At 41.6% G+C, this 23,889-nt stretch overlaps 1 protein-coding gene across 1 annotated transcript in view; it reads left to right on the top strand.

Moving 5' to 3' along the window:
* Window positions 1–23,889, top strand: part of OBSCN (obscurin, cytoskeletal calmodulin and titin-interacting RhoGEF) — a 197,712-nt gene that overhangs the window by 120,394 nt on the left and 53,429 nt on the right. Inside the window, exons 69-90 of the mRNA XM_075746848.1 lie at window positions 1,071–1,343; window positions 2,008–2,280; window positions 4,018–4,305; window positions 5,805–6,077; window positions 7,338–8,693; window positions 9,296–9,574; window positions 9,937–10,015; window positions 10,381–10,499; window positions 11,305–11,502; window positions 11,936–11,968; window positions 12,074–12,172; window positions 12,616–12,834; window positions 13,640–13,706; window positions 15,315–15,343; window positions 15,647–15,775; window positions 16,611–16,750; window positions 17,223–17,423; window positions 17,758–17,840; window positions 18,570–18,743; window positions 20,750–20,909; window positions 22,120–22,236; window positions 23,525–23,689. Of these exons, the coding sequence (XP_075602963.1) occupies window positions 1,071–1,343; window positions 2,008–2,280; window positions 4,018–4,305; window positions 5,805–6,077; window positions 7,338–8,693; window positions 9,296–9,574; window positions 9,937–10,015; window positions 10,381–10,499; window positions 11,305–11,502; window positions 11,936–11,968; window positions 12,074–12,172; window positions 12,616–12,834; window positions 13,640–13,706; window positions 15,315–15,343; window positions 15,647–15,775; window positions 16,611–16,750; window positions 17,223–17,423; window positions 17,758–17,840; window positions 18,570–18,743; window positions 20,750–20,909; window positions 22,120–22,236; window positions 23,525–23,689 (4,754 nt within the window). The remainder of the gene's footprint in view (window positions 1–1,070; window positions 1,344–2,007; window positions 2,281–4,017; window positions 4,306–5,804; window positions 6,078–7,337; window positions 8,694–9,295; window positions 9,575–9,936; window positions 10,016–10,380; window positions 10,500–11,304; window positions 11,503–11,935; window positions 11,969–12,073; window positions 12,173–12,615; window positions 12,835–13,639; window positions 13,707–15,314; window positions 15,344–15,646; window positions 15,776–16,610; window positions 16,751–17,222; window positions 17,424–17,757; window positions 17,841–18,569; window positions 18,744–20,749; window positions 20,910–22,119; window positions 22,237–23,524; window positions 23,690–23,889) is intronic.

Here is a 23,889-nt window from a genome sequence, read left to right as displayed (position 1 = left end):
ATAAAATACAGATTTTTTTTATTTTTTTTTTGCTATTAAATAAGCTGTTCAGCCTTCCCCCCCCCAAAACACTTCCAGATAATGGTTATAAAGTGCTAAACAGGACTGTTTCAGGGCTTTGGTTTATATTATAGATCATGCTGGCCACTGTATGGAATTTGTGTGAACTGTATTTACTCAACCATGTGCTCCCACTGTTGTGCATGTAATTTGTCCGTGTAGCGGGCCTAATACGGATTATACTCACATGCACCAGCCCACATTTAATTTTGCATCAGCCTGATTGATTGCTTATGTACAGATATCAACTGATGCATGACTCTGCGGGCAAATGGAGTGTGTAGATATGTGCATGTCTCTGACCACACAATTCACCACACATGCATGAGAAAAAAAACCTAATACATTATCACAGAGCTTTTGTAACAATTCAGAAATTTACCACTCAAAATACTATTAATACAGATTTTAACTTTTTGTGTGTTTCCTAGAGGCAGACTCGTTAACTCAGATGACAGTCACTATAGCTTTGCCAGCTATAATATGCTCTCATATTTGCTTTGCGTAAAAGGTATTAAGATGTTATCAGGAGCTGCCAGTGGATTCAGTGGATTCATATCTCCCCAGTTATGATGATAATTGTGCTGCCTGGGAGATCTGTGGGAAATGTTTCCTGCTGTGGGACAGAAGGAATTTGATTATATTTATCTTCCTGAGCTATCCTTTCCTATCAACTGTTGGCCTGATTCATATAAACACCAACACTTCTTTTTTTTTCTTTATTTGTCAAAACAGAAGTCAGGTTTCTGGAGGAAGTCTAGATGAAATGCTAGAGGTCCTAAAGATTTATAATTATTTTAAAACTATCTATCTCACTACTTAAAATATTTTTAAATATAGTATTGTGTTAGAGCTTGGTTGAAATCAACAACATACAAGCACAGTTTATCACGTCCACATCCTTTCAATCAACTTTCCAGCAGTGGGAATCATCCAGTGCTCCGAGGCTTATTCATATTCAGATATGCATGGCCAAACAATTAATACTGTTCGTTGTCCTTCTTTGCTAGCCAAGAACAGCATTGTCCAGGGCTTGGAGAACGTGGAAGCCGTGGAAGGAGGGGAAGCCCTGTTTGAATGCTATCTTTCCAAGCCCGAATGCTACAATTACAACTGGCTGATTGACGATGAACCTGCCAAAACTACAGAAAACACTGAGATGGTTTACTTTGAAGATGGACGCAGGCATCTTCTGCTGCTGAAGAACCTAACTCCACGGGACAGCTGCAGGGTGACTTTTATGTGCAGCGACGCGGTGACCTCAGCCTTCCTGACGGTGAAAGGTAACTGAAGCACTCGTGCATGGGGAGTCTTAAATTTCTGGTTGGAAGGGGCAAAGGAACCGGGAACATATGATGAGTAGCAGAGAGGAAAAGTTGCATCTGTTGCTTGCTTCTTGCCTAAATCTTCTTCCCACGCAATAAATGGGTGATGTTTGGCAACTTCTTTTTTCTCTTGTTCCATATGCCATGACGTGGATGTAAGCAGTAACAGTTGGCAATGAGTTAGCAGCAAATGACTGTCTTACAGTTATTATTCTGCTGAGCTGGGTTGTGTTTATAGGTACTTCAGGGCTTTAGAGATGAGAGTTATGTCAGCAATAATATTATCTCCGCATCCTTGTATTTTATGCTGTTACTGAGGGGATCGGAACCCATTTCAGAGTACAAGAACAGCCATCCTCAGTCATAGCATGGTATCTCCACTGTGGTTTTCTGCTACTTGGGAAAGACAAGCATTGCTAGGTGGGTTTTTGCTCCTGAGAGTTTTGGAATGTTTCAGTCCCCAACGATACCTCCTGTTCTAGTGATCTACATAACCTCCCTTTTAATGATCTCCTTGATCTCCAAGGCCTGACTGTCCAGAGCTTCAGCATAAATATTCACAAAACCTCTTGCTTGTATTTGTATTTGAACCGAGGGCTTCATTACCTATTTTTATCTACAGGATGGCGCCTACAAATCTTGCAGCCTCTGACAGATGTGGAAGTCTCTCTGGGGGAGAAAGCTACATTTAGCTGCGTTCTAAGTGAAGCTGTGCCAGTTACTGAAGTTGCCTGGTATAATAATGATGTAGAGATCCAGTCGGATGAGGACTGGGAGGTACAAGCAGATGGAAATAAATACAAACTTATTCTGAAAAAAGCCCAACCACATCATTCTGGAGAGGTGACCTTTGCTTCCAGGGAAGCAATTGCATCAGCAAAGTTATCTGTGATAGGTAAGTGTCTGTCGTTCTAGCCCAGCTTAAAATCTCAGATGTTGGTATTGAGCTACAACTTTGAATTTTCTAATCTTTGTACTGATTCTTTTCTCTTTGCCTTGCACATCCCAAGCTAGTGTTCTTAGTCTGAGAAGATGCTACTGGACAACTTGTTCTTTGACCAGAAATAGTCCACCTCATCTGAAGAAAATTATATCAGGCTGGGGAGAGTAGAAATGTTCACCAGCTTTCTTTATCTGCACTCTTTTGTAAAATGTAACAGAGTCTAACGGCAATCCATTTACTCAGAGTTCAACATCACGCTCAGCAAATGTGGATATGGAGGGAGCTGAACTGGAGTGCACATGAAAAAATTATCCAGGACAGCAGAGAACCCTTTGAAATCTGCTAATCTACTCAAGTGCAGGGCAACCAGTTTTCCAGATTAATCAGTTGCATATTAAAATCTTCTTGTGGGTGAGATCCATGAAACACATACCTTGTACTTCAGAGATACAAGAGTTAATCGCTCTTGGAGTACTTCACAAGTAGAAAAAATGATTGTTCCCCAATTCCCTCATGGGGCAGGTCAAACCAATAATTTGTCCATTCCAGCACCCAAGGTTTGGCTCCTGCCCACAGTGGAATAGGTGGATCACCCAGCAATGGTCATGCCAGCACAACCCCAGTGATGGTTATGAGATAATTGCAATGTGTTTTAGCTGTACATTGTAGTTGAGATGTTCAGGAGCCACTGATTGACCATCCATTCTTTAAATTATTATGGATAGTCTGCCTTTCTAATGATTTCTGAGACTTGAGAGATCTCCGATACATTTCAGTCATTTCCACAAAAGAAAAAAAAAAAAAAAAAAAAGTGTGTCGACAGATATAAAACAGTGTTATCTTATTTTGGACACCTACATTTTAAGAACTGCAAAATACTATCCTCATGAACTCCTCCTTTTGAGAGGTTTCATGTATGAAATTTGGCTGAAAATAGAGAAAAGAAGCTTTTATGTTATATTTGTGGTGTCCAGAATTAAAGAACAGGCTGTTGACTTGATTTGCCTTTAATTTGTTGCGTTGGTACATCATGGCAGGTCATTTACTTCATAAATGCCTTGAGCTTAAAGACTAAAATAATTATTTCTGTCTTCTAACTCCAAGCGTAAAGTAAGTCAGGAACGTTTTTCCAAGGTATTAAGTATGGTCAGCAGCAGCTGATCTGGTAGGACACCAGACCATTCCCATCATGTATTTATTTGTTATTGCCTGATGCTGTGACAAATATAGCAATTACACAGAAATTGAGTGTCTTTCTATTAAATTACTAGAGTTACTCTGTAGCCCAGCCATAACTTGATTTCCATTAAGACCAGACCTGAAATAAATATGATCAAGGCCCAAACATGCTTAAGTTTTCAGCTAAGTTCCGTGGTAATACGGACAGCGCAGGGTCACCTTTATTTTGAGGGGGGTAGGACAAAGCAGCAGGAAAAAATCACAATAATATGTGACATTAAGTATGTGAGATACAGTTGGAAAATGAAAGTTTGTCATCAGACAAAGGAGAACTCAGTGGTGCACAGGTATGTCTCACCGTCATGGGCACGTAGCCACTCACCTTTACAATAAGACAAATACTGAATCTGTTGTGCTTCCTTCTCAGTGCTTGTAGAAAGCTCTTGGTTGTTTTCCTATAAAGCATTATTGCTCATGTCACACATCATGGGACCTCTGTTGTGCCTTCAGCCCACCCTGAACCACCTGAAGAACCAGAAGTTTTAAGTAAGAACAGCCACTCTGTAACTCTGTCTTGGTACAAGCCATTGAGCGACGGTGGTTGTGACATCCTAGGCTACAACGTGGAGAAGAAAATCCCAGGTATTGGCTGGCAGTCATGCAACAAGGGCATTATTCAAAACACGGAGTTTATGGTGGACGATCTCACCCCGGGTGAACCCTACAGATTCCGTGTCTCAGCTATAAACAAAGTTGGGTCCAGCGAGCCGGTGCACTTCCCTCAGATGGTGCGGCTAGGTGAGAACGGAGAGATGCCCCCATGGAGGACTGCAAGCTGCTGTAGACTTTGTGTTTCGCATGGCATGCCTGCTTCACCTATTCCAGGCATCTCCTGGAAGAGTTCACTCTGTAACGTCTTTCAGTGCTTTGCTACCAACACATTAGAGGAGAAAGAGCTTGGAAAAATTGTTCTGGGCTGCTACGAACAAAACCTGCTGCGTTGTTAGTACTCAACACTTATTTTCTCCAAACTGCATCAAGCTGTCTTGCAGCCTGCACTGCATCCATGTGTTGTCCCATCACCATGAGTTTCTTTTCTGGTGGAGTTAGGATGAAATGAATCAAAAGGGGCATGTTGGAATGCGTTTGGGGTAACCAAGACCCTGATACCAATGCAGTGGGTGGGCAGTGTTGTCTTCTTCACCCATCTTTCTCTTTCATTATATTATTTGTGTATCTTTTTCAATAACTCCTCCCCCCCCCCAAAGAAACGCTGGAGGACACAGTTGCTTTGCTGTGTGCTGGTGAAACTTTGGAAGCTACAGTGGGCTAGAGAGCTACTCCCTCCATCTTTCTTTTCTTGCAACTCTTTCTGTGATAGCCAAGTGCCCAACAAATTCCTCCAAGTGAGAATAATATTTAAAAAATCCTCTTTTCCTTAAGCCTCAGACATGCAATGATGTTTTTGCAACACGACAACTGCCAGTGCTGGATTCTGATAATTCTGCATATGCTGACTTTGTCTACAAAAACCCAAGGCATTTTGGGCAGTGGTCCCCTCACTCCAGTGAAATGTGCAGAGGAGCAGATCATGCTCAGGAGTGTGATGCTTTTAGGAACTCAGCTGTGTGCTTTACATCCCAGTCAACATCTCTGCGTTCGATGCATTTGCCGTGACTTCATTTTGAGTATCGCTGTTGTACGAACAGCATGGCGTTGGCAGGTCTCCTTCCAAAGTAAAGAAGATACAGAGAATTTTTGTTTTTAAATTCTTCATACTTTTCGAGATTTACTCTTCCTAAGTCAGCGTAAATATATATATATAATTTTTTTTTTTACTTCAAGACTGGGATGAATACTGCTTTTAATAATCTCTTTTATTTTTTATTCTTTTTATTGTTTCTTTCTTGTCTCACTTCAGAACTGCTTCACTTCTAAACATTAAGATCTTCTAGAATCTGTAGGACTGCTTGAATACTGGTGATGGGTAAATGAAGATCAGCAAATAAACACAGGAATGTGAAAAATGCAACCACTTTTGCATGTATATATTTAAATGGAGCTGTTTTAACCGCTGGGAGAGCTTGTAAAGTTATCTTGATACTATCTTTGGAAGTGCAAACTTTGAATGCTGCCAGTCTGTTTTTTTGGTTTTTTTTTTTCCCTTTGGTTGTCTACAACAGCTAAAAATCTATCAATGAAGGATGAGATATTTGGAAATTTTACAGCATAATCTTGAGTGCCTTAAAGCCAGATTCTATGTTCTTTGTGTTAATTCACTTTTTTTGTAATTACAGAGGCTCCAGTTACAGTCACCCATCCTTTGGTGGGAGGATCAGTTTCAGAAGGGGAGGTGGCTCGCTTGGAGTGCAAATTATCAAGTGAAACTGAAGAGAAAGTCACATGGTTCAAAGGAAAAGAAGAAATACAAGCTGGAGGGAGATACGAGATCATCTCTGATGGAAAAAAGCAGATACTCATTATTCATGCATTTAAACCTGAAGATCAGGACACATATACCTGCATGGTTTCTCCAGAAGTCAAATCTGTTGCCAGCTTGTGTCTTGAAGGTACAGAGAGTATATTCCTGTGATGATAAATCAGTTCTGTTTATGGACATCCAGGGGCATCTCCACAGCTTGGACTGGAATTAATTTTCTTTTACAAGCTGTGATAACAATCCACAAAGAATTGTTACAGAATCATAGAGTCATGGAATTGTTTAGGTTGGAAAAGACCTTTAAGATCATCAAATCCAACCATCCAGCTCCAATTACTAAACCATGTCTCAAAGCACCACATCTACACGTCTTTTAAATACCTCCAGGGATGGTGACTCCACCACTTCCCTGGGCAGCCTGTTCCAGTGACTGACAACCCTTTTGGTGAAGAAATTTTTTCTAATATCTGATCTAAACCTCCCCTGGTGCAACTTGAAGCTGTTTCCTCTTGTCCTATCGCTTGTTACTTCTCCTCCTGTTCGGTATTGCCCGGTATGTTTCTGAATCCCTAACAGCTTTGAGCTGCTCAGATAAGATTTTCCTGAGTGAGATATTTAAGGTGTGATACAGTTGTCTCTACATGGGTCCACACACAGGCATCGAGTGCCATTGAAGCACTTCAGGATATCACTCCTGGCCTCCATCTCCTTCTCCAGAGTGACCCAGAGCACTCGTAGGTCCTGTATTGTACCTGAGAGCTACATGTGGATGTCCCAGATAGCCTGGAGCATCTTAAATGGCACTGGGCACTATGCAGAGGCAAGTCAGTGTGTCCCAGAGGGTGAGTCACAACCTTCTGACTTAGACACATGTAAACTGAAGTATCTACACGCAGATACCTCCATACGAGGTGGGAGTCTCAGCTCCCATTACCACCAGTGGAGATCTAGTCAAGCCAGTCAGTGAAGCCCTGTCTAGCTGTAAAATAGGATGAGCCTGGAATAGCTTTCCAGGCTCCACTGACAGTCTTAACCAGATGTTCATTGACTGCAACATTGAAAAAGGGCGGAAATTTATGTATGATTGGATGCAAATGTGCAAGGAAGAAAAAAATATATTGTTTGGCTTTGTTTTATGCACATACATAGAATCACAGGATAGTTGAGGTTGGAAAGAACCAGTCCACCCCCTGCTCAAAGCAAGGTCACCTAGAACAAGTTGCCTAGGACCACCTCCAGTTATATTAATTTCACATTTTGTTCTCAACATAATGGTTAGTTAAATGCCACTGGTAGTCTTCTGCCCAGGCTTTAGAATAACATTTCCATGTACTTTCTCAGAGCTTACTCACAGACTTTTAACATCTTATATCAATTTTATTCTCCTCAGTTCCCACAGTGACAATGCTAAAAGAGATTGCCAGGGAAGCTCCCTCTGCAAGGCAACCAGAAGAGGTGGTGGATGGCCATGTCCAGCCCAGTTTGCCCCCTGAGGCTGCTCAGGAGGGAGACCTTCATCTGCTGTGGGAAGCTCTGGCCAAGAAACGCCGGATGAGCCGGGAGCCCACCTTGGATTCCATCAGCGAGGTGCCTGAAGAGGACGAGAAGCTTCAGAAGTTGAGGAAGGAGGAAGCAGAGATGTCTCACTATTACTCAGAGGAGTACTCCACGTGTGATGAGTTGGCTAGGACAGGAGAAGCAGATTTCTCTTTCACAAGCTCAGATGATGAGTCTAGAGCTGGGACTCCTTCACTAGTGAACTACCTCAAGAAAGCTGGAAAGACAAGTGTCAGTGTTACTAGCAAGGCTCAGTCCATCTCCACGGGGAAATTATGGAAACAGTGGGAGAAATCCAGTGTGGAGACTGTTGTGACTGCCCCAGCTGCTAAGCCAGCTAAACCAGAAATACCAGATTTAGATGATCCTTCCATGAACCAGGCTGCTGTGAAGATCCAGGCTGCTTTCAAAGGCTACAAAGTCAGGAAAGAGATCAAACAACAAGAGTGCCCAGTGTTTACTGAGACCTTCAAAGATTTCTCTGGTGAGCCTGGAAGCACTCTCCACCTTGAGTGTGTGGCTCACAGCAAAACTGACATGAAAGTCCGTTGGCTGAAAGACGGAGAAGAGCTTTCAGACGGTCGCTACTATCACATAGACAATTACAGTGATGGGACCTGCTCTTTGATTATCACTGGCCTGGATATGAAAGATGCAGGTAAATACACCTGTGAGGCATCCAATAAATTTGGCAAGGTTTCACACACTGCTAAGGTGGTTGTTGGCACTCAGGAACCTCAAGTTGTTCGTAAGGAGAAGCAGGTTAAACAAAGCACTGACAGTGAGACAGAGAGCTCGTCTGGCAGTGAGATGGATGATGCTTTCCGTAAAGCAGGAAGGAGACTTCATAGACTCTTCAGGGCCAAGATCCCAACAGAGATATCTGATGTGGAGGAAGAGCTCTTTGTCAGTGCAGATGAAGGGGACATAGAGGTGGTCGACCATCAAACGTATCGTGAGGATGACCAGTATATCTACATCAAGTTTGAAATCTTGTCTGAGGCAAAAACTGCTGCCACTCGATTCAGAGAGATGTTTGGTGCTCTGGGAATTCCTGTGGAGATTGACATTTTGGAACAAGGCCCTAAAAAAATGGAATTGCGTATTGGGAAAGCAACACCACCCACCCATGGGAAGTTTGTGCCACCAGTAGTGAGACCTCCACCACCTTTGCTGACTTCTGATACAGGTAGGTGAAGCAAACCTGTTTATTCTTTGGAAAAGACAGCTGGAGCATGTCAGATGATTGTTATCTTTTCACTCACAAATAACTTCTAAAAAGCCTTTGTTTTTCATTTGGTGCAGATATTTTTCTGGAAACTTTGCACTTTCTGAAAAACAGATGAATTTTTTATTCTTTTTCATTTTGAGGGAGAGGAGAGAGGTTAGTGATGAAGGAGGGGGTTGCAAAGTATTAACTTATCTACAAAGCTGCTTTTCACAATAGAAAGGTCCCTTACTACAATAATATGGCCAGAAATGCTATGGTTATTATACTTAAATAAGTGAAACAGTTTTCAGAACAGTCCTGAGGGAGACAAGACATTTCATCAAGGAGAGGAACAGAAGCAATGTTCGCAGCTGTGGTATTGCAATGGTGTTATGGAATATCCTCATAGTGTTTGTCAAGGAGTGTCATCTTGACTGTTTTTATAGAGAAAAGATCTCGCTCTGCAATTAAAAACCCTAGAAACCAGAAATCTTCAGGCACTGGGCAGCAGTGCTCTTAAAATACATCTTTTAACACAACCAAGTTTTTCCTTTCTTCTCTCCTAACTACCCTGACTTTAGCTCCCATGTTCATGACTGAGCTCCAAAACCAAGAGGTACAAGATGGATATCCAGTCAGCTTTGACTGCATTGTTGTTGGCAAACCGCTCCCCACGGTTCGCTGGTTCAAGGATGGCAAAGCCATTGAAGAAAACGATCATTATATGATCAATGAGGACCAGGAAGGGTGCCATCAGCTGATCATCACAGCTGTGGTCCCCACCGACATGGGTGTTTACCGTTGCCTTGCTGAAAACAACATGGGAGTTGCTTCAACCAAGGCTGAGCTTCGAGTGGACTGTAAGTCTCAAAATCATTGCAGAAAAAAACAAGAGAAGGGGTCATGCTGAGGAGTTGATAAATTTTTTTCGAGAAAAACACTATTTACTTTAAAAAAAAGTATGCATTGCCCACAAAACATTTCACTTGCAAACCTCTTTGGTTCAATTTGGTTTTGCTGACTCCAAGGCAAGGCTCAGAGCAAAGCTTTTCAGATAAAGGGGGGTGTTTTCCATAATCCAGGGACATCTGGGATCCTGCTGCACTAGCAGTGTGAAATCGACCTGCCAGTCACTCAAATTAGTAGGGAAAATGTAATTATGGTAAGAAAAACAGTTTCAAAGCTCAGATTCTAGAAAAACACTTCCTTTTCCATTTAATAGTGACCAGCACTGACTATGAGACAGCAGCAGATGCAACAGAGACATCTTCTTACTACAGTGCCAAAGAATATATTTCAAGGTAAAATACCGAACTCTAGCTCTTTCTAACTTCTGACTTGGTAAGATCAATATGCATATTTATGTCAAGCCTGGTTTTGCTATATCTAGCAGGGCCAGTTTAATGTCATAAAGGAACAGCCAGACCAGCTGAGATGCAATAACTGCAACAGCTGGACATTTATCATGTGCAAGCTTGCTCTGACTGCCTTCAGGCTAGTCTGGATATTTCTTTGTGGTATCATTCCATTACTTTTAATGTCATACAGTGCTGAATCTGTTGTCGTGATGACAAAACCCATGGACTGAATTAACCTAAAATAGGTGATTCTGATTCCTAACTCTTTTCTGGCTTGCTGATTTTTCTTCTTTCTAATTGCTTCTTAGCCGAGAACAGGAGGAATCTACTACTGAGGAGGAGCAATTGCCCCAGATCCTTGATGAGCTTCATGATATTCATGTGGCACCTGGAGCATCACTGGCTAAATTTCACCTGAAGGTGAAAGGTAAGGGGAGCCCACAGCGCTGTCAGTTGTTCCAGGTTTGCTGTCAGGTTGAGCTGCTGGACAAGGTTTTCCGATGTGCTCTTCTGCAGCTATGACCCCAGTGGTGCACCACTTTTGCACAAACCAGCTAGAAGAATGTGTCCCTGCTGATGAACACTGAGTTTTTGCAGCAGACTCAAGCAGATTGTCTCATTCTGTGTCCATGTCTTCAGGCATAATTACAGGCATATGCTTCTGAAAACTGAGTCCTGTAATTCTCTGAGCACAATTGTTATGGAGGAGCAAAAAGGAATAAAAAATGATCATGAGGGTGTCCTTTATTCTCTTTAATAAATGAAACAGTCCTGGACTTGCCTTTCTCTATGACAGGGTTGCTGCTACAACCTAAAAAATGCAAAATCATCCTCCTGATGTTGACTCTCTGTGGTAGGGAGAGGTAGGGATTCTCCTGTTTTCTCCAATTGCTGCCTATAAAAATGATGAGAACTGAGAACTGTTTTGGCTTCAACTTTTCTCTTTGTGTACTTTGCAAATCAGACCTAAGTGTTACCTTTCCAACCTGAAAGGCATTTGAACGTGCAACCAGTATGCCAGAAACTGAAGAGACAGGAAAGAACTTTAACAGATAAATAGAATTTCATGAATTTGCAGCCATCCCTAATTGGGTAAATCCTTGAAACAGCAGCCCTGGGCAGAGTTGAGGATTCCTTAGCTCCTGCTCAGAACGATCTGCCTGTTTGGAGATGCTCCCAAACCAATGTTGCCAATGCATTCTGTTCTCCATGTCTGTAACTGCTCCTCGCAGGGTACCCGCAGCCTCGTCTCTACTGGTTCAAAAATGGACAGCCGCTAAAGGCCTCGGATCGCATCCTGAAGACTGATAAACAGGAATTCCACTCACTGGAAATTCGCGACGTCACCAAGGCAGATGCTGGCCAGTACTCAATATTTGTTATCAACTCTGCTGGTTCTGCATATTCGTCGGCCAGGCTGGTAGTCAAAGGTAGGTACTGGACTATTTTTGGCACCTGCTTTTCCCTATTCCAGTGGCTCTTTCCGTTTTATACAGTTATTTTTCTTGAGAAAGCCCACCAAGATAATGCAAGCGAGGTGCGGAAATCTGTAGATAAAAGATGACATGCTTTATATCTTGGTTTACCTGTAAATTTACTGTGTGTCCCAAAGATGAGACAGGTAACTTCTCTAGGGTCTGACTGTTGTCTCATAAACATACATTTTATTCCTGTCCAACCTGATTAATTTTAATGATTCATTTTATTAAAACTGAGGGCCTCTTATACATCACGCTAATATTTCTGTGTAATATCTCCTGCAAGGAGTAATCCCCTGGAGCTACTTTTTTTTTTTCTTTTCTTGAATTTATGGACAGAAAGGTATTTGTACTTGTCATTTTGTTTTTTCTCCTTGTGTTACAGATCCTGATGAGAAAGAAGAGCCATCAGAAACAGGTGAGAGAAGCCATAGCAGATGATAGCAGAATCCCTAGGAATTTTTCAGTAGTCCAAACTCACACAGAAGGTGTCACCGTGTTTCATCAATAATGTCATTTTCAGATTCCCATGAGCAGCTGATACCACCAAGGTTCCTAGAAAGATTTACTAATAAAAAGGTGAAAAAAGGTGCAAGCATCACATTATCTGTAAAAGTTGAAGGTAAGTGCATAGATACCTTGCCTCTCTGCATAAAACTTAAATTGCATAACTTCTAGACTCTCTCTGGCCAAAGTCATTGTAACCTCATCTCCTGTATCTCAAGTCTGGGACTCTACTCCCAACTTTGTAAGACACTTTATGTGCTTTACAGAAGAGCATCTTACTCATCTTCACCTCCATTTCCCTGTATGTAAAAACAAGGATAATAACACTTACTAGTCTTATGAAGATGTGTTAACAGTTTTGGTTTTACAAAAAGGTTTAATGTCCTTAGGAGTGTGGAGTATAAAGGTTTATGTTCCTTTATTATATATTATGCCTGTTATTCTTGGAAAAGTATCAGGAAACAGATCAAAATAGCATTTATTCACAGCATTGCTCATAATTGTAAGGAAGGAACACCATTAGGAAAATTAAAGCTCATTGCATTGATTTTCCTTTAGGACATCCACCACCAACCATTACTTGGCTGAAAGAAGAGTCTCGGGAAGACATCCTGTGGATCAAACCAGACACTCCTGGGTATAAACTTGCCAGTTCAAATATGCATCACAGCCTAATCCTGTTGGATGTTAAAAAGAAGTACAGTGGAGCTTACACATGCATTGCTACCAACAAGGCTGGCCAGTCCATCTGCACCGCCACCCTAGAAGTTGCAGATGGTAAATCTTTCTTACAATCCAACACATTCTCTATGTTCCCTTTCATACAGTGCCTAAGAGAAAAACAAGCGTGACTGATAAGGAAATTAACCGTCACAACTGAAAAAAAAAAGCATTTTCCCAAGATTAGCCATGACTTTGCTTGCCTTGCAAATGATGATACTTTTTACTTGTATAATGATGTTTTAGATTTCTGACTCTACCTTAGGTTAAGAGTAGCATCTTTTCTATATAAACAGAAGACAAATCTGAAAAACAATCAAATTAGCCACAAAGAAAAAAGGAAGAAAGGCAGTGTAAAGTAACTAGAAAAAGTTTTTTAAATTATTCTGAGTGCTTCAGTCTACTAAGATATTTTGCATTGTAGAGTTGCCTTAATACTTCTAGAGTTATTTGATTCCCCTATTGCAGAGCTTTCCAGGGCATGTCCTGGCACGTTCCCTGCAGTAAGAGAGGGACAAGCAAATATAGGCTGGGAGTAGGGGCAGCACTGTGAAGGTTTTGGAAACATTTTTCTGTTATTCTTCCTTGCATCCCACATTTCTATTGTACTAAGAGCTACAGGAGCATAGATTGAGCAGTGTAGAGAAATGGGGTAATCATTCACCTGTGTGAACAAGGAGAGGAGCAAATTATTTTTATCATATGAGTGGGAGTATGTATCCGAGTTCAGGAGCTGCTAACACCGCAGATTCAGTATTCCAGTGTTCCCAGTAGTCCATGTCTAGAAAATGTGCCTACAGTAAATACATAAAAAGAACATTTTCTGCCTTCTGTCCTCTAATGATAAACCCTCATCTTGCAGTGAAAGAGGCTGAAGTTCTGACCCAGGAGCGTGTGATGGTGTCAGAAGCCATCATGACCACACTGGGGTAAGTGGTTGGCCACCCATGCTGGAGTGGAGCACTGCAGATATCATCCTGCAGAAGTTCCCATGGTTCGCTTTTAGGCAGTGTTTGCTTTGAACATCTTACATTCATGCCATGGCACCAGAGTTAAAATAGTTTGAGGGCCTAAGATGGAAAGTGCTATAAATACTGTAGCATCAATATCAGCCATTATACTTGATTATCAGGGAGGATAGGAAGAAGGACAAAAAAATAAAATAAAATTGAGTAGGTCATATAAAATTCTTGCTACCTTTTCATCTCCTAAGCAGAATGCCAAAAAAATTCACAGAGTCAAGGTCTGACTGTTACTTGCCAACATTGAAACACACTAATGCTTCACAGAAAAAGAAGTAGATGAAAAGGGTCTGCTCACAAACTTCTTGTTTATAAATGCACCTGAAGAATAACCTCCTCAATTTGCCATTCTTAGCTTGGATACTAGGCAGATACAGTCTGAAAAACATCATCCACCTGAACACACATTAGCTTCTAGAATATGTCTAGCCTAAAAGGCTTGGCCAGCCTTCCTCTGAAGTGTGAAGAAAGTGAAGAAAGCTGCAGTGTGAATTCAGCTATTCCACTGCAATCTCTCCCAAGGATGTGCCCAGGCTCTGTTGGGCATACTTAGTGATATATGGTTTATCATATATCAAACAGAGTGAGCTTCCTCTTGCTTCCTATGCACTAACAGAGAATTAGGGTGGATCAGCTTGTGCAATGAAACTTTATATCCTGCCTCCAAAAAGCACAGGAATAGCAGAGGTGTTGACTTCAGGATGTTAGAGTTTTGGCAGAACTGTAGTCTTAGGAAACACCACAAATGCTCTTCATCAGATGCAAGCAAATACTGGTAGCTCTTCATGTCTGTGAAGCCATTTTCACTCAGTGTTGACAATATAGTCTCCTGCCCCTTTCCTGCTGGCATGAATGAATTTGGTGCTGGTAGAAACTGTCAGTGTAGCAAGGCTCTCCTTGGACCTCAAAACCGCTGCAGTACCAGTAGTCAGCTCTCCTCGCCAACACACAGGCATCCTGATGTGATGGGAACAGATCTCTTGGCAGGACCACAGCATCTGCATATTCTCCAGTCCTTGGTTTCCTGATGAAACCACTGGAAATTGTTGAGCATTAGTTCACTGAAAACTGACTGAGACTACAGATCCCACTAGACATAATGTCTCCAACTGTAATAGTTTTATTTCAGTGCCAGCTGGGAGTAAAGTCTCAGTAGCACCAGGGAGATGGAGGCTGCTCTGTTCTGCAACCCACTCCCTGAGCAGCCAGGTCTTCTCAAGCAACAGTTTGAAATAAAAGTCAGGAATAAGGATAATTCTCAGATGGGATTTGGCTCAAAGACTAAGACACCCAAGTGTTTCTGTGCCCGTATGAGCCAGGTGCCCCAATTCTCATTTGTTTTCATGGCCCTGGAGGCTATCGGCTACCAGCACCTGCAGTCCAAACCAGAGTCCTTACCTACATATTCCCAGCCTTCATGCAGGAGGCAGAGAAGGAGGGCGTGTTTCTCATTTAGCTCTCCTTACTACACATTTTATTTTAACTTTTAACTCTGCTTTACTCTTTGTTTTTCAGAGCTATTCAACCCTCTGAAACAAGAGAAGGTAAGAGAAGCTATTTTCTCTCTCCGAATCTTGCCCTTCACATCTACAGCTGAGATTGTCTATGTGTTCCACGATTACCACCTACTTTTGTCCTGTTTTCGTGAAACTGTCTGAAATGTTGGAACTTTTCAGGACTGGTCTCTGTTCAAGGGTGAATTATTTGGATGAAATGTGAGCAAGCACAGTTTTAAAAACAGGGGAAGTGAAGAAAATTAAACCGTCCTCCCACAGAAGCTTTTGTTACTCAAAAAAGATGACTTTCCAACAACATTGCTTGCTTAACAGAAAATTCTTTTTTTCCAGGAGACCTTGAAGCTGATGGAGAAGGTGTACCCAAAAGCCCTATTTCATTAGCTGATGTTGGCTCAGAAGAGTTCTTCCAGAAACTCACCTCACGTATTTCAGAAATGGTATCTGCAAAAATAAGTCAGGGTAAGGAACCTGACAAATAGAATTTAATTAATGTAGAAAAATATGCAATCTTTTTTTAGGTATAATTTGGACTTTAAATGTCAGTGAGATTTATGAAGTAGGTTTTGTGACAATCATCCTACATAAGCATATGAACATTTGTAAATGTTTAGGACTAAGAAATTTTAGTAACAGTCCATCCAAACTGTATGTCTTAGTCTACAGTTTTGAACTAGAAAAAAAAAGCTATTACAGTAAACTAAGATGACTAGTGTCCATTTTATGTATACAGTGTTTATTTAAATAAGCAGGAGTAAGTGTAAGCTTTAGAGTGGAGGTCAAATTGTAAAAATGGAAGTGTATTTTGAACATCTTAGGTGTTTTGAGTTCTTCAGCTATTCAGCACTCCTGAGTCTGAAAGCAATCCTGTTTTGAAGACTTCCAACATCTTCAAGTTTTAGCACACAATGGGATTTTAAAATCAAGTTGAGGCTGAAAACTGTGTGCGCAACTGTGCAGTAATCCAATGATTTGTTGAATTAAATGAAAAATCCTAGTTTGTGCATCATATACTGATTATCTTGTAGTAAAATTTTATCTGAAGCCAAAATAGAGGCATTACCTCTCCTACAAATACTCTTGCAGTGCACTGGCAGTACATGTCATAGGCATGCAATCTCATGTATTAAAACATCCCAATTATTTAATCCTAAATATCAATAGGAGGTCACACTAAATATTACAAATGCTCTCCTAGGGAATATTTGTTTTTATGAAATTGCAAATTATTACAGATTTGGTTCATGTTCAAATTGGAGATCTTTGTTTCACACTTCGCTCTTGCTCTGCATTTTAGCTACACTTCGAGTGCCAGGTGCAGAAAGTGATGATGAATCAAAAACTCCCTCTGCATCTCCTCGCCATGGACGATCCAGACCTTCATCCATTGCTCAGGAGTCTTCCTCTGAGTCTGAAGACGGGGATTCCAGAGGAGAGGTATGAGATCTTTATGGACATGTTTAACACAAGGAGAAAACTTAATGTAGAATAACTAATCTCCTATCGTTTAAGGGTCTCTATCCTCTTTTTTGTTAAGAAGTTCTTCATGAGAAAAATGAGAATTTTGTGAAAATTAGAACTTTTTTGGGTGCTCATTTCAAACACGTCCTTAAAAAAAAATAGTTAAAGCTTTGGAAATGTAAACCTATTTTGACATTTTCAGGGCTGCTGTTTGTTTTGTCTTGGGAGAAAAATCGACCGTTTCATGGTGTAAATCCAGAACACCTCAGATAGTTTTGAAAATATGGCCTGAGCCTCCTAGAGATTTAATCTTCTGTTTGCAAAAAGCAAACAGTTATTCTCTTTGCTGTAGGAGGGCTGGAGAATAAAACATTAAGTATTTATGTTCTGCTGGTGTTACTGTACTCTGTTTTCAGAGCACAAAATAACTGTCGTTTCATGCCTGCAGATATTTGACGTCTACATGGTCACAGCTGACTACGTGCCTGCTGCTCCTGACAAGGAGACCATCACTTTGAAGGAAGGCCAATATGTGGAAGTCCTTGATTCAGCTCATCCTCTGAAGTGGCTGGTCAGGACTAAACCCACAAAATCCAGCCCCTCTCGACAGGGTTGGGTATCTCCAGCCTATCTGGACAAGAAATTAAAGGTGACTGATTGTGCTGTGGGTTTTTTTCATGTAAAATTACTAGCTCCTGCTGCAATTTAGAGCCATCCCTTTTGCAAGGAGTGATGGATGAGGAAGTTGTGGAAGAGTTCTGTAACATGATTGGACTTTTTCATGTTTTGATTAGGCAGTATTTCTGTATGTATACAGGGGTGCCTGAGTTTGAAAGACCTAATCATCGTCCAGCAAAAAAGAAATTTCACCCTAGTTTAGGAATTCTTGAAAGGGATTGTGAACACGCAAGGGATATTCCTCAGTCATTGATAAAAGCACTGTTAACTTAAAAGAATAATGTTTCTTTTTTCTTGTATTTTAGTTGTCACCAGAGTGGGGAACAACAGAAGCTCCCGAGTTCCCTGGAGAGTTTGTTTCTGAAGATGAATATAAAAGGAAGCTGAGGTGAGCTTGTGTCATTTGGTATTTGCACCTGTGAGTTTTCCTGCCTTTGAACTAACATAAATGTTGGCATTTAGGTCCCTCCTGTCGGAGTCACTGGTTTTGTTCTGCTGAGTCCTGCCACCTCCCCTTTCCTGGAATCAAGCAAACCCTTGATTCTCTCAGACTTGTAATTTGTGATCTTTGATTGGGTTTTGCCATTGATTTCACCCTAGGAAAATTCCAGGCAATCTAAATCATATTGGATGACTTGAAAGGCAGGTTTTACATAATGCAATTGTGGAAGCTCTTTGATTTCACAAAATCCTAGATTACCTCTGTACTTTGAGGTGTCCTGAATCTGAGGATGGTGTCTAAAGACGCAGTGAAAGCTCTCAACATTGCGTTACTCCCTCGCAGCGCAGCACACTACTGAGTGTGCTCTCATGGAGGTATTTGCTTTCTTGATTGCATAAAGTAGCGTTGAAGTTGCTACTGTCTACTGTACATAGATCCTTATGTTGCTCACGGTCCGTTTTATCTGCCCTAACAGTAGATATCTGTAAGGTATCACTGCATGAGCAGGGTGTCTAAGTTCCTCTTATGGTCAGGGGGATCTAGTCAACACGCTCCAGGAAGTCTGTTCCTCTGATCATATATTTCTGCTTTAGAGCCTAAAAGTCTCTCAGCATGTCAAGGATAATTGTGATGATTTTTCTGTGATTTCTTTTTGCCTATTGATTTTCTCTTCAGTGTTCTTATGCAAGAGCTGTTGATCTCAGAAGAGGATTACATTCAAGATCTACAGTTCCTCCAGACTCATCACCTTAAGTACACTGAGACCTGTCCCAATGTCCCAGGAGCTGTCGCCAGTCAGAGATCCACCATCTTCAGAAATATTGATGACATTGCTCGCTTCCATTCCAGGTGGGTGTTCCCACGTGCCTTCATTTGAGAACAAAGAGTGGCTCACATACCTGGTGTCAGAGCCACAGTAGCTTATTACTGTGAAGGATGTGGAGCACTGGCAGTGCTGAGCTTCAAGGGAATGGATCATCCTTTTGGGATGATAGATGATGGCATAGCTTAAGGCAGAGCACAGGGTTGGGACTTCCATAATAACCTTCAGAGCTTCAAACCTTCATATGTCCAGCTTATTTCTTACCCTTTTCAGTGAACTTAATTGAGAAACAGTGAATTATTATAAAAAGGTAGCATGGTCTTATAGGCACTTCAGTAGTGTCTTCATAGAGACACACATGAAGAAGAGTGTGGCCTGCAGGTCAAGGGAGGTTCTCCTCCTCCTCTACTCTGCCCTGGTGAGGCCACATCTGGAGTTCTGTGTCCAGTTCTGGGCTCCCCAGTTCAAGACAGACAGGGAACTACTGAAGAGAGTCCAGTGGAGGGCTGCGAGGGTGATGAGGGGACTGAAGTATCTCTTGTATGTGGAAAGGCTGAGAGAGCTGGGTCTGTTTAGCCTGGAGATGAGAAGACTCAGAGGGGATCTGATCAATACTTATAAACATTTAAAGGATGGATGTCTAGAGGAAGGGACCAGACTCTTTTCAGTGGTGCCCAGTGACAGGACAAGGGGCAATGGGCACAAACTGGAACTCAGGAAGTTCCATCTGAACATGAGGAAAAACTTCTTCACTTTGAGGGTGACCGAGCCCTGGAACAGGCTGCCCAGAGAGGTTGTGGAGTCTCCTTCTCTGGAGAGATTCAAACCCTGCCTGGTTGTGACCCTGTGCAACCTGCTAGAGGGGTTGGACCACAGGATCTCCAGAGGTCCCTTCCAACCCCAACCATTCTGTGATTCTGTGACATTAATCTAAAACTGATGCCAGCATCCATGCATTGAAAACACACCCAGCTGTAGCAGGCTGCCCAGGTACAACACCGTGGTACAATGCCTCTGCCTACTCCAAGAAAGGATTTACTGCAAATCTGCTGTTCACAGAGTGACTTCCCAAGGTCCAGGCTGAAATACTTCTACTTGCCAGGGAGAGGTGTTGTTGTACAATGTTTTATATGCCTTAGGCTTTCCATTGCTAAGGGGCCTCTTTTTGCACCTTGACACTCGCTCTCATCAGAAGGGATCGTTCTTATGCGAAGTCCCTGTCAACAGCATGAGGATCACAGTTTCTTCCCCATTTTCCTACCCTGTGGTCTTAATTTTTGGGTTACATTAGGTGGGGGGGTCAATAATACACATGCACAAAGCACCAGTGAGCATGCAGCATCTTTCCCAAGCAATGTGTTCTCCGATCAGTCCTGGTGGCACCATAAGCAGGAGCAACAGATAAGGAGTTTGAGCAGGTTGCGATTAAAAGTATATATTTACTCTGGGGAAATCATTATGGGGGCACCACTTTTGCAGTGGGGAGGACACTTATGTGGGACATCTGGCACTTTTCCTGGATGGGTCGTGAGAATAGATTTCCCTTCTCCTTCCCTCCCTCTTTTCCCTCTCCTTTTGTTTTTCCCCAAAAGTAACTTCAACTGCGAGAAGTGATGCATGTCATCAGCTAGTGACACGGCTAAAAATCTTTGTGCGTGTGAACCTGTCTCAACATCCTTCGTGAAGCAGAGTGGGGATCTGTTTCTTCACTCATGTGGATGGCTCGTTGATCCTTTAACTGAGGCATAAAGACCTGGGAAAGGGTTAACTTCCCAACTTGAGCTAAGCCCTTGAAAGTCATCCCTACCTTCTTTGCAGGGCATTTCATATATTCAAGCTAAGAGGGGCAGCATCATGCTGGATGAAGAGGCATTGAGAAATTTAATACTAATGTGACAACATTCCTCATTTCCCCCAGTCATTTCCTTTAATCTGTGTTAACCTGAAATTGCCTGATTTACAAGTCTGGCTGCTGGGACCGTGTTCGAGCCTCATTCCATCACCTTCTTCTCACATGTCCTTGTCTCCACAGTGTCTTCCTCCGAGGCTTGCAGAAATGTGACACTGATGATGACGTGGCCATGTGCTTTATCAAGCACGAAGCAGAGTTTAATAAGTACATCCAGTACCTGGTGGGGAGGGTACAGGCCGAGTCAATTGTTGTCAGCAAAGCTGTGCAGGATTTCTACAAGGTAAAACAGTAACCAAAGTACCTGCTGAACATGCATCCTGTAACTCACTGCATCAAGAAATGTAGTTATTAATCACAAATGTGATCCTGAAAAGAATTATTAAATATTTTTGTGGGAAATCATTGTTAAATATAATAAGTCTATATTCACTGTCTAGCTTTTCCTGGTCACACAGTCAATATGGGAATATATTTACATATGTTTATGCATTTATGAGTATTATAAAGATTATACAGATATGAATGTGGCTGTGATTATGTAATTGTAATTAAGGCATGTTTTAAGGGCCACCATATTATAAAACCAAACAAACTCACATAAAATGTTAGTACAGATAGGGAAATCCTGTTTCTCCTCTCCAGCTGCTCAGGATTGAAGTTCACTAGTGAAAACGCATACACAACACTCCAGATCCATGAGCACATGCATGTTTGTTGGATCCCTTGAGTAGCTCCTATGTCCATCCAATAGCCCTGCACAGATCCTGAGCACTTTTACCTTCTCCACGAATCTCCTACTCTGCAGCTAGTCCAGCCTGATGCTCGCTAAAAAACAAATGCACACATTTGCGCTCACCCCACATTCACAGATACCTCAAGTTATCAGCACAAACTCTCGGCCTCCCTGATGTCCATGCCTGGATCCTGGGTCTCCTACTTGCATCTAGTCCAGCTTGAAGTTTGCTGGTGAATTGCACACAGTTGCACCCACGTGCACCAGGTCGGTGGAAAGGATAAACATCCAGTTCAGTGGCTGATGTTCTAGCACCTTCCCACTCCAGGTGCCAGTGCCAACACCCTTACTCGCTCTGGTCACTGCCACTGCAAACACATGGACCACTCCCAACCGAGGTCTGGCACTGAGTTCACTTGCTCCTGCCATCCCACCCACCGAAAGCACCAATCTTTCCCGTCACACCAACTGGTTCTACAAGCTTTGGATCACATTTCGCCAGCATCAGTCCTGCACTGGAAAAGCAGACAAATTCATTATTTCAGACATCTTGCAGTCTAAAATGATAACTAGCCAGTAAAGGATGGGGTTACAGATGTCCAAAACATGGACTAGTAAGGTCCTGTAGATCTATCCAACTTTAGCTGAGTTTGGTCTATAAACCAGCATCATATGAGCATTTTCCAGGGAGTAATCTTTTCTATTGTTCTTTATAACAACCTTTCCTCATTCTTCTTCTTTTTTTTTTTTTTTTCAGAGATACACAGATGAAATTTTAACTAATGAAGATCCTTCACAGCCGCTTATCCCACCACTGCAGCACTACCTGGAAAAACCCATAAACAGGATCCAGCAGTATCAGACTATAATCAAGGTGAAGAGCTTTTGTTATACACGTGTATCTGATAGGTCTATGTTCTGTTTTGTGCAGCTTGTGTAGAAAAAGACTTTATTTTTATTTCATATTTCTTGGCTTCCTTCTGATGCAACTACAATTGAAAGCTGCTTGAGTAAGACAGTAATGATCACCAGTGATGGTGCTCTCTAAATAGTTTTGTAAACGTAAATCCAGGTAGAGGTTCACAGTTTCTAACCCCAAAAAGTTCAGCAAGGTTTATCTGAGTGATCTTTAAATATATGCATATCCATATATTAAAAAAATATGCTTATATACATATATATATGAATACATGTATGTATATAACCATGACAAGTATGAATTTGCTTCACATTCAGCAACAGGTATGTTATAAAAAAAAGCAGTTTCCAATGTGTAAGATATTGGCTTATCACTTTCTTTCCCTGTATATTATACTGATGTTACAGTAAGTTGAAATATTTGTATTCTGAAAAGCTTTGCCCCATTCTGCCATCCTGAAATGTTTCATCTTTCAAGCTTTCATCTATCCTACTATCTCAGGTTCTAGCCCAGACAACAAACAAACATTTCAAAGTAGCATTTTATACAGTATTTTACATAGGAACTAGCACTAGGATATCCAGGAAGAAGACAATCATGCCAAAATATTTTTGTATTCTAGTGTTACACAAGTAAGCAGTTTGAATAGTTTGAAGAACATTAAGTTTCTAATTTTGAGCACATGCCTGCACACAAACATCAACGTTTTTAAGGGTCTCTTGGAAGAGAAGAGCAAGCATGGGCACTTTCCATGCCTTCATAGCTAAAAAAGAGGAATAGGAACAAACGTGAGAAGAACAGGATAACTGCCATTTTGTATTTTTTCCAACCTCTCATTTTATTAACCTAATATTGACTCTTAGTTTAGCACTGGCACATGAATTCACACGAATTGCTTGCCTCGTGGTATCATCAGGGTGAGCACAAGAGAAATGCAATGGATACATTTAGGATTGCTTTGGGGTTTTTTTTTTGGTTCCCTGGAGCATATCTGATATTGCTTCAACTTTGTCTTTGTTTAACATCAATTGTTGTAAGGAAAAGCCAGACTGGTTAGTCGTTAAGGCTACAGAATGTGTAGGAAAGAAGAGACTTTAGTAGCTAAGCAGCACATCGTGAAAGAATGGGATAAAAGTTGCTCAGATGAAAGAGCTGGAACAGACATTGAGAAACTCTCTGGCTGTCAAGGATTTTTTTTTTTTTTCCCTGACTGCCTAGTAACATTTTCTTCATTTATCTACAGGAATTAATCCGAAACAAAGCAAGAAGCAGCCAAAACTGCACTTTGCTGGAGCAGGCTTATGCTATTGTGTCTGCGCTCACCCGAAGAGCAGAAAACAACCTCCATGTCTCACTCATTGAGAATTATCCGGGCACCTTGGAAAGCCTTGGTGAACCCATCCGACAGGTAACTCGAATTTCTCAGTCAGTGTTAGTGCTATGCATGCCTTCACTAGGTTCTAAGTAGCCTTAGGTCCTACGAGAAGCTCCTTTAGAAAACATATCTGAAAGAGACTATTTGCTTATTGCCTTTCTTACTGTTCAGAGAGATGGGTCTCCTGGCTTGATGAAGGTTTGAAGCACCAGAGAATAGATGTTTATGGAGCA

The sequence above is a fragment of the Balearica regulorum genome, chromosome 2, assembly GCF_011004875.1.
Source record: "Balearica regulorum gibbericeps isolate bBalReg1 chromosome 2, bBalReg1.pri, whole genome shotgun sequence".
In the NCBI taxonomy this organism is placed as follows: Eukaryota; Metazoa; Chordata; class Aves; order Gruiformes; family Gruidae; genus Balearica; species Balearica regulorum.
The sequence above is the reverse complement of the archived record's forward strand: the minus strand, read 5'-3'. Positions and strand labels throughout refer to the sequence as shown.